General features: G+C 36.4%; 1 protein-coding gene across 1 annotated transcript in view; it reads left to right on the plus strand.

The window, feature by feature from the left end:
- The window catches only part of LOC108974634 (1-phosphatidylinositol 4,5-bisphosphate phosphodiesterase), a gene marked incomplete in the record, with an annotated part of 132,751 nt that overhangs the window by 115,981 nt on the left and 2,978 nt on the right, over positions 1–13,792 (plus strand). The window contains 11 exon segments of the mRNA XM_018942593.1: positions 782–861; positions 6,883–7,119; positions 8,159–8,325; positions 8,393–8,603; positions 8,693–8,786; positions 8,844–9,008; positions 9,065–9,422; positions 9,494–10,553; positions 10,626–10,829; positions 10,897–11,053; positions 12,222–12,311. Of these exon segments, the coding sequence (XP_018798138.1) occupies positions 782–861; positions 6,883–7,119; positions 8,159–8,325; positions 8,393–8,603; positions 8,693–8,786; positions 8,844–9,008; positions 9,065–9,422; positions 9,494–10,553; positions 10,626–10,829; positions 10,897–11,053; positions 12,222–12,311 (2,823 nt within the window).

Here is a 13,792-nt window from a genome sequence, read left to right on the forward strand (position 1 = left end):
AAAATTAAAAAAATATATATATTTCAAAGTAAAGCATGCAATTATCTAAAGAAATGTTGCGCAAAAAATTTGTTTGAAAATTAGCAAATAAAATTTTCTATAATTTTTTTCTATTAACTACCATTTTTTAAATGCTTTTGTGTATATTGTTGCGTTTTAACTATTTGTGGTCTATTATAAATACTTTTATTTTCACTTAACTAGAGTTCTTATTCTTCTTTAATGGCGAAGACTAAGGTTAAGAATCTTTAATAATCGCTTTATTTTTTTACAAATACCGTTTTCTAGCTTTGCTTCAGCTCTGTATTTTGTTAAAAATATCTTTTCTGGTCACCTTTATTTAAAATAGTTCCACCAAGCCTTTTTTCTAACTCTGCTAAATCTCTGCAATTTGGAAAAATATCATTTAACTTTTACTGCCCACTTTTTCTTACATTTTCTATATGTATTTGTTTTTGATATATTTTTTCTGGTTACCTTTAAAAAAAATAATTTCACAAAAACTATACTCTAACTCTACTACATTTTTTTAGTGTTAAAAAGAATTTTCTAGGCACCTTCAAGTAACATTTTATTAGTAATGTTTTGTGTTTGTCTTTAAATTTTAAAATATATTTCTACTCGTTTAACTATTTCAATCTGTTTATATTACTCTTTAATTTCTATTAATTTATTTTTAATAAAATTCTTTACTTTGCATGTCTGCACATCTCATTTGCACAATATAAATATTATACGTTAAAAATATATAAAACAAATTAATTGAAATGTAAATAAACAGCGCTGGCAAGAGGGTTTACGTTATATAACACATAATAATAAGGCAACCAATGTGTGCCCGAGAACAAATTTAATGAAGCAGTAAGTACAAAAATTAAAAAAAAAATTAATTTTAGTGAATAATATTTGGTCAATACTGTTACTTCAATAAAATATATTAAATGAGGTAAGTACACACATATGTATTAAAATAAGAGCTGGGAAACAATATGCATAATATAAAAATATTTTTTCCAAAAACTCTCTCTCTCCCTCTCTGAGTTCTGCTAGAAAATAGAATAAATTTAGTTTTACGCCAAATTACCCAACAAGTGTCCGAATTATTCTCATTCAAATTTGAGTAATTTTGAGTGAAAATTGCCTTTAAGATACTATTCGAGCAGTTCAAAAATATGTCTTTTATTTTCTCAAAACTCAAGCAGAGCACATTTGAGTCTCCTTCCAGCAATATTATCACTAATAATAAAATAAATCTCAATTGCTGTTATTTTTGTCGGCCCTAACATTACACTCAAACCTCAGACAGAGCATTTTTGAGGCGCTTTCAATACACTCAGAGAAACTTATCTAATACTGTAATAATAAACCCATTCACTCAATGACCTGTTGAGTGTTAAGAGTATAGCACTCCTTGAAGCTAGACTAATTCTGAATTATTAACATACATATATTCACTCAATTGACAAAGACAGAGACTTCAGAAAGTCTTAAAGAGAAAGAGAGTTATCGAACATAACATCACGGTACCGTTATTTTGATTCGGAAGATGCCTGTTATTAATAATTCTCAATGAATTGGGTATGACAGATTTTGGGCGATCTGGACGATCTCATGAACTTCCCACCTTTACAGCGACTTCCCGAATGGTATAGCGGAAACCATCCATTGCGGTTGGTCCCCAAAACAGGCTACTTGTTGCATCTAACACTGAGCAATACAGTGTCAAGAATGTTTAACATAAATAGCTAGTTTGGTTGGACATGGTTTCGGAAACTCAAAAGTACCTAATTCTGGACTACTTAGCAGTCCTTGGATCTACCCAGACATCCGAAAAAAGATCATACCGTTTCAATTGGATATTCCAAGCATTGCCAGATCTATGACTTCGAAGTTGCGAAGACTGCCAACAGTGACGTGGAAGACAAGTCGCGAGTGTGACGACTGTTTGTTTGATGATGACAGGAGATATTTTGTCTTGTCCTCGTTCACTACCAGACCTATTTGCATCTCTTCCTGATCAAGTCGGGAATAAAAAGAACTAAGTACTAAAGCTAGTAACGTAAAAACGCAAAACAACGTATAACCAGAAAAATCATTGACTAGACGTAAAAATTGCACTCTCTCTCCTTTGAAATACATTCTAGAAACACTTTTTGCGAACCAGATATGCGTATTCGCCATAATATCTGCGTATAAATGCTTTTAGCCCTAATCCGGTATTAAAATCCATTGCCATGCTTCAAGCGACACTTAAAGTATCAATGACAATAAACAATTGAAGACAACAAAGCACATCAAACACTTTTGTGATAAATAGGCAGCAATAGAAGCGAACATTTTTGCTATTTCGCAAATCTCTAAAGTAAAGCCAGCAACAAGGACCACTGACACACATTGTCGAGCGGTAGAAAAAGCCTAACAGAAAGTCGCTAGTTCTACTTTAGTTTCACAGCCGCTTGTGTCAACAGGCTTTACTGGCTGTGGATGGTAGCCGACAACTACATAAAACAGGCAGGAGAAGATGCGCTTACGCCAATAGTTGCGCAAAAAGCCGGCGGCAGGTGAGACATAGAGAAGAAAGCCCCAGCAAATAAACATTTATAACCTTGCGTGTAGCCGCTGCCTGGACAGTTGTTTACCACCAGACGTCCAATGCAAATGTATGCAGCATAATTTAGTGGAAACGCTGGAAAAACAACATGCAAACAGCCACATAACGGGGAAAAGCAAACAGTGCCCGTAACTATGCAAACAACACGATATTTTTGCATAAATAAATATTTTGCCGCCGGCACGCAAATGAGGCGGCGCTACCGCGGCCGCGATGCTGCGATTCTAAGCCAACAAGCGAGGCAAAGGATTTCATTTTTTAATTTCTTGTAGTATTTGTCTTCATTTTATTTATCTTCTCATATTGCTTTGCTTTCGCAACGCACATCTTACTTTACGCCATCTGCACGTATCTCTGTGTCTCGCCTACAGATAGCATTCACCCACTCACCGCGTTACCAGCAGCATCAGCGCTTGAGCCCTTGAGTAGTTCCTTGTTATTGGCATTTTGTTGCCTTATGAGACGCTGAGTGGCATTATTGTCCTTCAGGGCATATTGTACGCGCTGGCAGAAAGCAAGCTTCGAGTGCTTGCTCGCTGTCTGCAAAAGAGTTGCGCATACAACAAATAAATGTCTTTTAGTGGCAATGCCGGATTTCGGTGAAAATTTATGATTGCAGTAGAATACATAAAGCCCGCGCACTGCGTATGGCGGGAAGTGCTCACATAATGAGGGTGTTGTGTAGGCGTGAAGTTGGTCCGTGGATGGGAGTGCTAGCGGGTAGCAGCTGAGTGAAAAGAGTGGGGGAAAAAACATGTGTTCAGTTATTTTGAACCTGTTTATCAGCTGATTATGCGTGGCAGCTGGCAAAGGTTAGATGTTAATGGTGAGTGGGTCGAGTAAATTGATTGCCAAAGGAGTGAGATAGCCTTCCAGCGAAATTTTAATAACAATTTAGAATAGTACGGACGAGGGTACATTTTCGTAGACTTTTGCGAATCTATGCTAATTATTATAGTTGTATGAAATATTACGCTACTTCGAGTTATATATGCTGCTTTATGTTTTATATGAAGAGCGCAAATGGTGTACAAAATGTGATTGAAAGCTTTTCAATTTATTTGGTGACATTGGCAGAGAATCATCTACTATAGCTGCGGTCGATCTCTTAATTCATCATCGTCAGAAGCAAAAGGGCTGTTCTAAGCCCACGTGGAGGGAATTCTTACAAAAGAAGACTATGAATGCCGAAAACCGTTGAACGAAATAAAGATGTTAGCAAAACACACAACCAGATGGAAACGCTTTGTTGAGGACCTATGCTCCAATGGAAAATGTAGGAAATGATGAGGACAAGGACAACACCGATTTGTGTGGCCTAAATCGTGACTCGGCAGAAGCTCCATACAATGAAAATCGACTGCCCCAAAAAAAATCAATCCTTCTTTTTTGTGTCAACCACTGTTCATGGATGCAAGATCTTGACATTGAGAAGATACTCGCAAATTCATTAGAAATATTTGAGCAGAATTTGGGGATCTTTGAATATTACTTCAAACGGTTGCCACTCGGTCCAAAACCGTTGTAAAATTCAACTATCAGGAAATCGATCTCCAAGACTCTACTACATTCAATTGAGTACTCACCCTAAGTATTTTAGTAATTAAGTTTTAAAGTCAGAAAAGTGATAGGCAAAAGGGTTGATCCAAAATTGATGAATCTCACTGAAATTCGGGTTGATCGCCATATCCTCATGGATCGACAAATCGTTTTGTGCTTAACACAATTTTTTTAAGACCTATTGTACAGTATTCAGTCCGAACACCTATAATTGTGGAGAGACTGACTTTGCTAAGTGCCAGTAATTCGGATAACCTCTTACGGTTCACTCTGGATCAGTTCTGGTTATTGACCAGCACATGCTGAGGTCACTGGGGGTCCAAAGGTCCAATGCCAGAAAGCAATCAAACATCAAAGAAGCGACTCGAATCGGATGAAATTGTGAAAAAGGTGTCCTCTATAGCCAAGTCATTGGTTTTGCAGTTTTCCTGAAGCTATAAAATTCAAAGCTGTTCTAGCCTTCGGCTGTCGGAGTGAATTTAAGCCTCTCTGAAGAAAGCTCACTCCGCGGCAGTACATCTACTGCTACCTTGTTGAAAGCCGCTACAGTTAGAAAAACGTAACAGTGGTCTGGTAGTTTGAAACTGGAGTCAATAAAGCGAAGACTTCATTATATACCCTCTCCCTTAGCTTGCACCCACTCACCGTCAGAAAAATGTTCTGCGGAGCTGTGATCTAGATAAGGGCCTCTCATTCCCCTGCTTCACTAAGGCATACCATTTACAGAATAAAATACCAAACTACCCTGGAGCTGCCTACAAAAATAAGGATACTATGCTAGAAATACCACATACAAATTGCGATTGTTTTTTTTTTTTTAAGAAAAATTATTAGTAGAATACTGAAATGCCGATAATCGATAAATACAGAATGATCCGTTTGCAAAATCTACTATATTCCCAGTCAATCATAAAGTCCCAGTCAAAATTGTACCAGAGATGACAAAACCTAAGCCTAGGTCATGCTTTACATGAAGTTTGTAGTTTTTATTAGGAACTCACTCAGCAAAAATCTCAGCAGAATAGCAGAAGAAGAAGAAGTTTTCAGATTTACTGACAGCTGAAAAACCCTATTAACAGCGTTAGAAGGGCAAGCAATAAGAGTGATGTTTGTGAGTTTTGATCCAACTTTCCACACTTCTCCCGACGCGATAATATTTCGAGAACTCAAATAAGTCAGTAAGTTTTATAATTCACTTTCACTTCATTGAAAACAAAACTATTTGCCCTCAAAACAACAAAAGCAACAAGTACAATAATAAACAGAACGAAAATAATATTCATTCTGAAAATTTTCAACATTCGCCATTTGCTATGCACCGTTACTTTGACTAATTCAAATTGCACTCATTTAACCTAATTTCCGTTTGCTATTTGTCCGACCACTTTAGCCGACTATAAGTAAATAAATGCTACCACTGTGGGTCAACTACATATCTATGTGTATATGTTTGCTTATTCATATGGAAAATGTTGACTATTTAACAGGAAATGAAGGACATACACATAAATATACAGCAAAAAAAAAAAAACACAGAAAACTAATGCTCACAGAATTGTAAAATGATCGTATAGCTATGAGCTCCTACACTTTACATTGTCCTTTGCCATGCTTTGCAGTCACTTTTTGTTATGCTACAGGAAATTGACCAATACACCCCAACCACTGCCATCTCTGTTCGTATTCGTATGTACTCATGTGTGTTGCCCGCAGTTTGTTTGAGCAGTTAATAAATTATAAACTAATTATTTGCAATTACTAGAGGTAAAGTATGCAATAGGGGGCCAGAGTGGCTGGGTTTCAGGGGAGGAAATAGAGAAAGGAATTTGCTAATGAGTAAAAAGAGCCAGTTATGTTTTTATAAAGCCTCATATGGCGGACCTTATAATTAAATAGGCAGGAGAGACAGATGTAGACTATACACAGTTAAAAACACATATCAACTCGACGAAGGTATCTACAGCCTTGTGTAATCAATTCATGAACGGCAAGACATTGAAAATTGACTTAAAAATCGTACAAAATAATCTAAAAATAACTGAACATCGAAACAGAATCAGCAAGTTGCTTCAAAGAAGTAATCAAAAATTCATTTATAAATCTTGCTATAGTATAGTAAAAGAGAATCATGTCGGAAATGATAATATAATATGCCTTAGTGGTCGTCCGAGCTGTCGAAGAACACTTTATATTTAGACTCACAGATAAATTTGTTGAGTACAAACGATTCAAATTTGAACTTAGAGAAAAAATTGCAATGGAGACGTCAATCGAAGTCATTCTTAGTAAGGAAAGGGTTCTTTGAAAATCTAACAGTCATACTTTCACTTTCGAAAGGCCCCAGAAAGCCCTGCTTTTGGTTTAGAGAATCTCAAATTATGCAGAGCATTCTTTCTATATTTCTATAGTGACACCCACTACTCTATTTTTGCTTCGAAACTGAAACTATTAAATTACTCAACTACGTAAACTTCTCTCTGGAACATCTTAAATTCATATCTTTCAAACAACAAAGGTAAGTGGTTCAGACGGACTCAAAGGTACGTACTTATATCAAACATTTACTCTCAGAAATGTCAAATCATTGCATGCTGTAACTGTCAAATATTACACATACACACATGTCAAGTTCTTTTACTAAATAAATTGAATGCTTTTTCATATATATTTCGATTCACGTTTTAACTTTATATCTCGTCAATCCCACACAGTTGGATGCGCTTAAGTTTTTCGGTGGAAAAAGGTGGCAAGATACCCATTAAAGTGGTAGCGAAAACTTTTGCGTCCGGCAAAACGGAAAAGCTAGTGTATCAGTGCTTTAAGGAAGTCGGACTACCGGACGATAAGAGTGCCACCATGACGAAGGAAGAGTTCACATTCGATAAGTTTTATGCGCTGTACCACAAGGTGTGCCCACGCAATGACATCGAAGAGCTGTTCACTTCCATGTAAGTTGAGAATGGGGTCATGAATGAGTAGATATGTGTGAATTTAAGTGGTTATGTGCATATTTGTATGTAGTGTACTTGAAATTACGAGGGTATCCCTAAATGTGAAAGTTTGCACATTTTTGGCAAACAATTTATCGTTGTGAGTTTATCGAGAAACAATGAGTTGAAGTTAAAGTTAGTTTTTCCTACAAGATATTTCTTACAAGCAACCATTTAATGGGTTTTTGACACCGAGCAAGAGCTAAAGTTCGTGGTGAACAGTTAATTTGAGAAGCATATCGATTTCTACCAGAAACAATGAAGGAATCGTTACATCCAAATGTTGACTAAAATCGCTAGAAAACATAGGAACTAACTTGATGATAAGAGATTTTACCCCAAAAAAGATAAAAAGTAAGTGATTCGCGATTAATTCAGAAAGAAGGACTAATTGTCCTATAAAAAATATACCACAAGAAACAATCTACGCCGAGTTTCCGGGAACTAGACAGATGTTCTATTTTAAAAATTAAGAAAGCTTGAACAGCAAGGGATTAGCTTCTAATTTCTACAATGAAAAAGGTACCGATGCAATGGAAAATCTGCAAATCTGCCGCTAGTCGACCAAAGGCAAAATATTTATGTTAAAAATTATATTTCTGAGACAGACCTAGATTCTTATCATAAAAAGACATATCGAAGTATTCGGATAGCATTGGATCTTCCCTGTATCGACCTCCCTCAGGCCGTTCTTTTCATAAAAAAGACACTGAAGCAAAAAAACTTAGACGAGTCTTCCATATATCGAGCCATACAGAAAATCAATTTAAAAAAACAATGTTTCCGTGACAGTTTTAGACACAATAATGGGATCAACCTCTTATGTCAGCAATAACTTTACTTATATGCCAACTAAGCGCCTTCCCACACATGATTTACTGAACGTCGCCTAGTGTTTTTTTTTTATTTACTTTTAACTTATACATACATAAACAATATTTATATTTGTTTTTCTACATCTTATTTGTCTTTACCCATACTCCCTCACTCTCAACAGCACTAAGGGTAAATCGGAAGTCATTTCGATGGCACAGTTCGTACAGTTCATGAATGATAAGCAACGTGATCCACGTATGAATGAAATTTTATATCCTCTCTATGATGAGAAGCGTTGCACGGAAATTATCAACGATTATGAATTGGATGAGGAGAAGAAGAAAGCGGGTGTGTACCACACTATTGCATGGAGTTTGCTAAGTTTACAGTTATATTAATATTTCTAAACACACAGGTCAATTGTCGATGGATGGTTTTAAGCGCTACCTCATGTCCGATGAGAATGCGCCCGTATTCTTAGATCGCTTGGAAATGTATATGGAAATGGATCATCCATTGGCGCATTACTATATCAATAGCTCACATAACACCTATCTGTCGGGTCGTCAAATCGGTGGTAAGAGTTCGGTGGAAATGTATCGGCAGACGCTACTGGCGGGTTGTAGGTGAGTTCAAGCAATTGGGTTGGCTGACATACTGGTTTTATTTAGTATGTGTGTTCTGCACCAACTTTTTTCTAATTTTTCTGACGCAGATGCGTTGAGCTGGACTGTTGGAATGGTAAAGGTGAAGACGAGGAGCCCATTGTAACTCACGGCCACGCCTACTGTACTGAAATTCTATTTAAAGTGAGTAACACAATTTTTACGACCTATTTATAGAGTCATCACTTATTTTTTATCTAGGATTGCATTCAAGCCATCGCCGATTGTGCATTTGTCTCCTCCGACTATCCTGTTATATTATCCTTTGAGAATCACTGCAATCGTGCGCAGCAATATAAATTAGCTAAATACTGTGATGACTTCTTCGGTGAACTATTACTAAAAGAACCGTTGCCCGAACATCCGGTGAGTCATTAAACAAAAGCTTCGCATATATTGTGCTAATTGCTACTTCAATACAGCTCGATCCTGGTTTACCACTCCCACCGCCTAATAAATTGAAACGGAAAATACTAATAAAGAATAAACGCATGAAGCCGGAAGTCGAAAAGGTCGAATTGGAGCTCTGGTTAAAGGGTGAACTGAAGACCGATGATGATCCGGAGGAAGATGCCAGCGCCAAACCACCTGAGGCGGCGCCACCACCAGAGGCTGCCGCTGCACCACCAGCGGGCGAGCCCGGCGCAGATGGTGCTGCGCCTGAAGCGGAAGCAGCAGCGGTCAATTACAGCGGCTCCACGACGAATGTACACCCCTGGCTGTCATCGATGGTCAATTATGCGCAGCCCATTAAATTCCAAGGCTTCGATAAAGCTATTGGTAAATATTTTCATATGGAAACCCTTTTTTAATAACTAAAACTCTATACGAATATTTTCTTTATTTTACAGAAAAGAATATCGCTCACAACATGTCGTCGTTCGCCGAAGCGGCTGGCATGAATTATCTTAAACAGAGCTCCATCGACTTTGTCAATTATAATAAACGTCAAATGTCGCGCATTTACCCGAAAGGCACACGCGCCGACTCTTCCAACTATATGCCACAAGTGTTCTGGAACGCTGGCTGTCAGATGGTCTCGCTCAATTTCCAAACCTCCGATCTGCCTATGCAATTGAATCAGGGTAAATTTGAATATAACGGTGGCTGTGGCTACTTGCTCAAACCGGATTTTATGCGCCGCTCAGACAAGGATTTTGATCCGTTTGCCGATGCGCCCGTGGACGGTGTCATTGCCGCGCAGTGCTCCGTGAAAATAATAGCCGGTCAATTCTTGTCAGATAAAAAAGTCGGCACCTACGTCGAAGTCGACATGTTCGGTCTACCCTCGGACACCGTAAAGAAAGAGTTTCGTACACGTTTGGTGCCTAACAACGGTTTGAATCCCGTATACAATGAGGATCCGTTTGTCTTTCGTAAAGTGGTGCTGCCCGATTTGGCTGTGTTACGTTTCGGCGTCTATGAAGAGAGCGGCAAAATGATTGGACAACGTATATTACCGTTGGACGGTTTACAGGCCGGCTATCGTCACGTCTCGCTACGTACCGAAGCGAATTTCCCAATGTCGTTGCCTATGCTTTTCGTCAACATCGAATTAAAGATTTATGTACCTGATGGCTTTGAAGATTTCATGGCCATGCTGTCGGATCCGAAAGGATTTGCGGGCGCTGCAGCAAAACAAAATGAACAAATGAAGGCGCTGGGCATTGAAGAACAGAGCGGTGGTGCGGCACGTGATGCAGGCAAAGCCAAGGAAGAGGAGAAGAAGGAGCCACCACTGGTATTCGAGCCAGTTACGTTAGAATCACTGCGCGGTGAGAAGGGCTTCCAAAAGGTGGCCAAAAAGCAAAACAAAGAGCTTGATACGCTTAAGAAGAAACACACCAAGGAACGCATGACCATGCAGAAGAATCAGAATGCGGCTATTGATCGGCTAATCAAGGGCAAAAGGTTGGACACTGATTCGAAATGGTTGTAATGTGAACTTATATGAAAATAAATGTCTACCTCTTATCTCCACAGCAAAGATGAAATCCGCAACGACACCACGATCAAGAACGCAATTACCGAGCAGACGCAACAGTGGACCGAGATGATTGCCAAACACAAGAAAGAGGAATGGGACATGTTGCGGCAGCATGTGCAGGACTCGCAAGAAGCAATGAAGGCTTTAATGTTGACCGTACAGGCGCAACAGGTGAAGCAGTTGGAGGAACGGCACGCGCGGTAAGGCCGAAGGATATTTGGTGTTCAATTCAATAACTAACCTTTTCTGGTGTCTAATCTTTTACAGTGATATTAAAGACTTGAATGCTAAACAAGCCAAAACCTCCGCTGATACCGCCAAAGAGGTGCAAAATGACAAAACATTGAAGACGAAGAATGAGAAGGATCGACGACTGCGTGAGAAGCGACAAAATAATATCAAACGCTTTATGGAAGAGAAAAAGGTGAGGCACAATATTAATATTATTGTACTACTTAGAGATATAAACGATATGTGAAGTTGACAAGTTCTTCGAGCGTGGAGCTTGTTACACTTTAAACATAAGGAACTTAAACATGGGTCCGAACATTTGGAAATCTTGACATAATTTGACTTTATACTGGATCTTTTGATTGTAAAGCTAAGCTCTGGCGGTATTTCTTCAGCTTACATGCCATACAACTCCCTGTGGGTAGGTAGAAGCCGCTGGAGGAGAGAGCCAGTGAACTTCATGACGGATAAGTTAAAGCTCGATGAGAAGGTTGGTGAAAGTAATAGATTTCCTAACTACCGTAGTATCTTTCAAGCCGTGGTTGCTGCCATCGAGTTAGCGTGCTCTCTGGTGGAACCTTCTTTAGAGAAGTGAATGTAGGGCGATGTTACTAGCCATGAGCTCACCAGCCATGCGTTTATGGTCGAAAAACTTAACTGATGCCTGCTTCAGAAACATCTCATGTCCCGTATTTGGGAGACTTAAACACTTTTAGATATCCCATTGGGCTAGTAGGAATAGAAATTAAACATCTAAGCAAATTTGTATTGGCCTTAAGGCGTTTTGTCGACTTATTAGATCGAATAGAGGAGTTGAATTTTTTTAAGTGTTCACCATATTGTGGATAAGCCTACGAACCTAAACTCAGCTTAAGGAATTAGACAAACCTAGAGCTCTCAAAAAGAGGCTTAATTTCGATCATTTATTCTTGGAAAAAGGAAATAATCAAATTTCCCTCTATCAGATTTTATTGAACTACAAGTATAATAAATGTAAAAAAAAAATTTGTCGACTTTTAATACGCTCATTAGGTCAATGAACTAAGCTAAGTAGGTATCTTCGGAAGTTTTGAAACAAAATGGCTACTAATACTCAAAATTATCTTAGTGAGGAGGATCCCTACTTTCAGTTCCCCCATTGAATAAAGTTTTTAGAACAGTAATACGTATTTTAAAATCAAAAAAATCGGTTTATGAAAAATCGTAGACGGGTCTAACCGCTTAATCTGTCATCTGTGTAATAGGCGCTCCAATCAAAAATCTTTTTAAAACTTTTGTTGCAAAAATATATCGTAATTGCTTTTTATAGCTAAAAAACTATAACTTAATAAATATTACTTTCGCTTATTCTTTTCCGCCAGCAAATCGGTGTTAAACAGGGACGTGCTATGGAAAAACTTAAAGTGGCACACGGCAAACAAGTCGAGGAATTTAGTACTGACGTGCAAAAGGTACTAAACGAAACACTCCGGCAAACCGACACTATAACCAGTATTGAGACTGTACTTTAGTGCAGTTAAAAATAAATAATGAATAAACTATGTAGTATTGAAATCTTAGCGACCAAATAGTTATGTGCTTGTTTAATGAAAAAGGCACAAAACAGTGTGCTAAATTATATAACAAAGTAATTATAGTAGTAGTAGTAGTAGTAATAGTGGTAAATAGTTTAAAATTATATTTTGATTATAAAATATGTCTTTAAGTTTATACACTTACACTTTAAATACAACAACAACATTTTTATGTTTTTTGTTGTTAATTTTTAGCAAGTAGTAGTAGAAAATTTTAGCACGAATTCAGTGATCACAAACGGTTAGATATTTACAACAGCAATGCTAACCCAACTTTCAATAACTAATTTTGGTACTAAAAATATTTAAATATGCAAACATATGTATGTGAAGAAAATGGAGTAGTAATAGTAAGATAATTTAAAAACTTCTTTCAACGGGGTTCTAAAGCTAAAATACTCTATATTATAGCATGAAAGAATTTGTTGCTTTATAACAATTATTTTATAGAGTGTTTTCCAATCGTTACTTTGGGTTTAAATTTAATAATAAAAAATCAGTAACTAAAGTACTAGGACAAAAATTTTTGTACTAAGAATTTAGTACTAAAACATGAGTACTAAAAAATTTTAGTACTAACTTTTTTTGAATGAATTATGGAAATACTTTATCTAAAGAATTTAGTTCTTGTAACTAAAAATATTATAAATTTTAGAAGCAACTCAGTAAATAAATTTAGTACTAAGTTTCGAAAAAAATAGTACTTAATAAATAAATAAGTAGAATATAAAATAAATTCGTATTTAAGTTTAGAACATAAAAAATTACTAGTCCTCGAAAATTAACACTAATCTATACATAAATACACATATACACTTATGCAAATATTTATAGCACCAAAATTAGTATTTTTGTGAAGGTATTCTTATAAAAAAAAATTAAATATTATTTTAAATTTTCTGCTTGCATTAAAATTTAGTAAAATTGTTGGAGCACAAAATTTTAGAATGCATTTAGATTTTTTCTTAATTTTTATCAAATAATAGTGGCTTCATTTAGTTTTTAGCACTTGCATTAAAAAAAAATTACCCAGCAAAATATATTTTGTTATTTTTTTATTATTTTTTTTTTTTTGGGAAGTATAATTTTTTATTACGAATTTTTAACCTTTCTTCACTAATTATTGAAAAATAGATATTGTCAGAACTAAAAATAATTTTTCCTTTTTTTAATTTTAGTTAAATTTCATTATTCAATTGTTTTATTCATTCAAATTCAATTTTTTATCATTTTAATTACAGGTTTTTATTACAATTTAAAATTGATAAAAAAAATAGTCAGTAGAATTGTAAAAAAGTTAAAAATTGATTTTGATTTTAAAAATTGACTTTGATTTTATTAATTTTTATTTTCAATCT

Source organism: Bactrocera latifrons, unplaced genomic scaffold (assembly GCF_001853355.1).
Source record: "Bactrocera latifrons isolate USDA-ARS-PBARC rearing strain unplaced genomic scaffold, ASM185335v1 scaffold_57, whole genome shotgun sequence".
NCBI lineage: Eukaryota > Metazoa > Arthropoda > Insecta > Diptera > Tephritidae > Bactrocera > Bactrocera latifrons.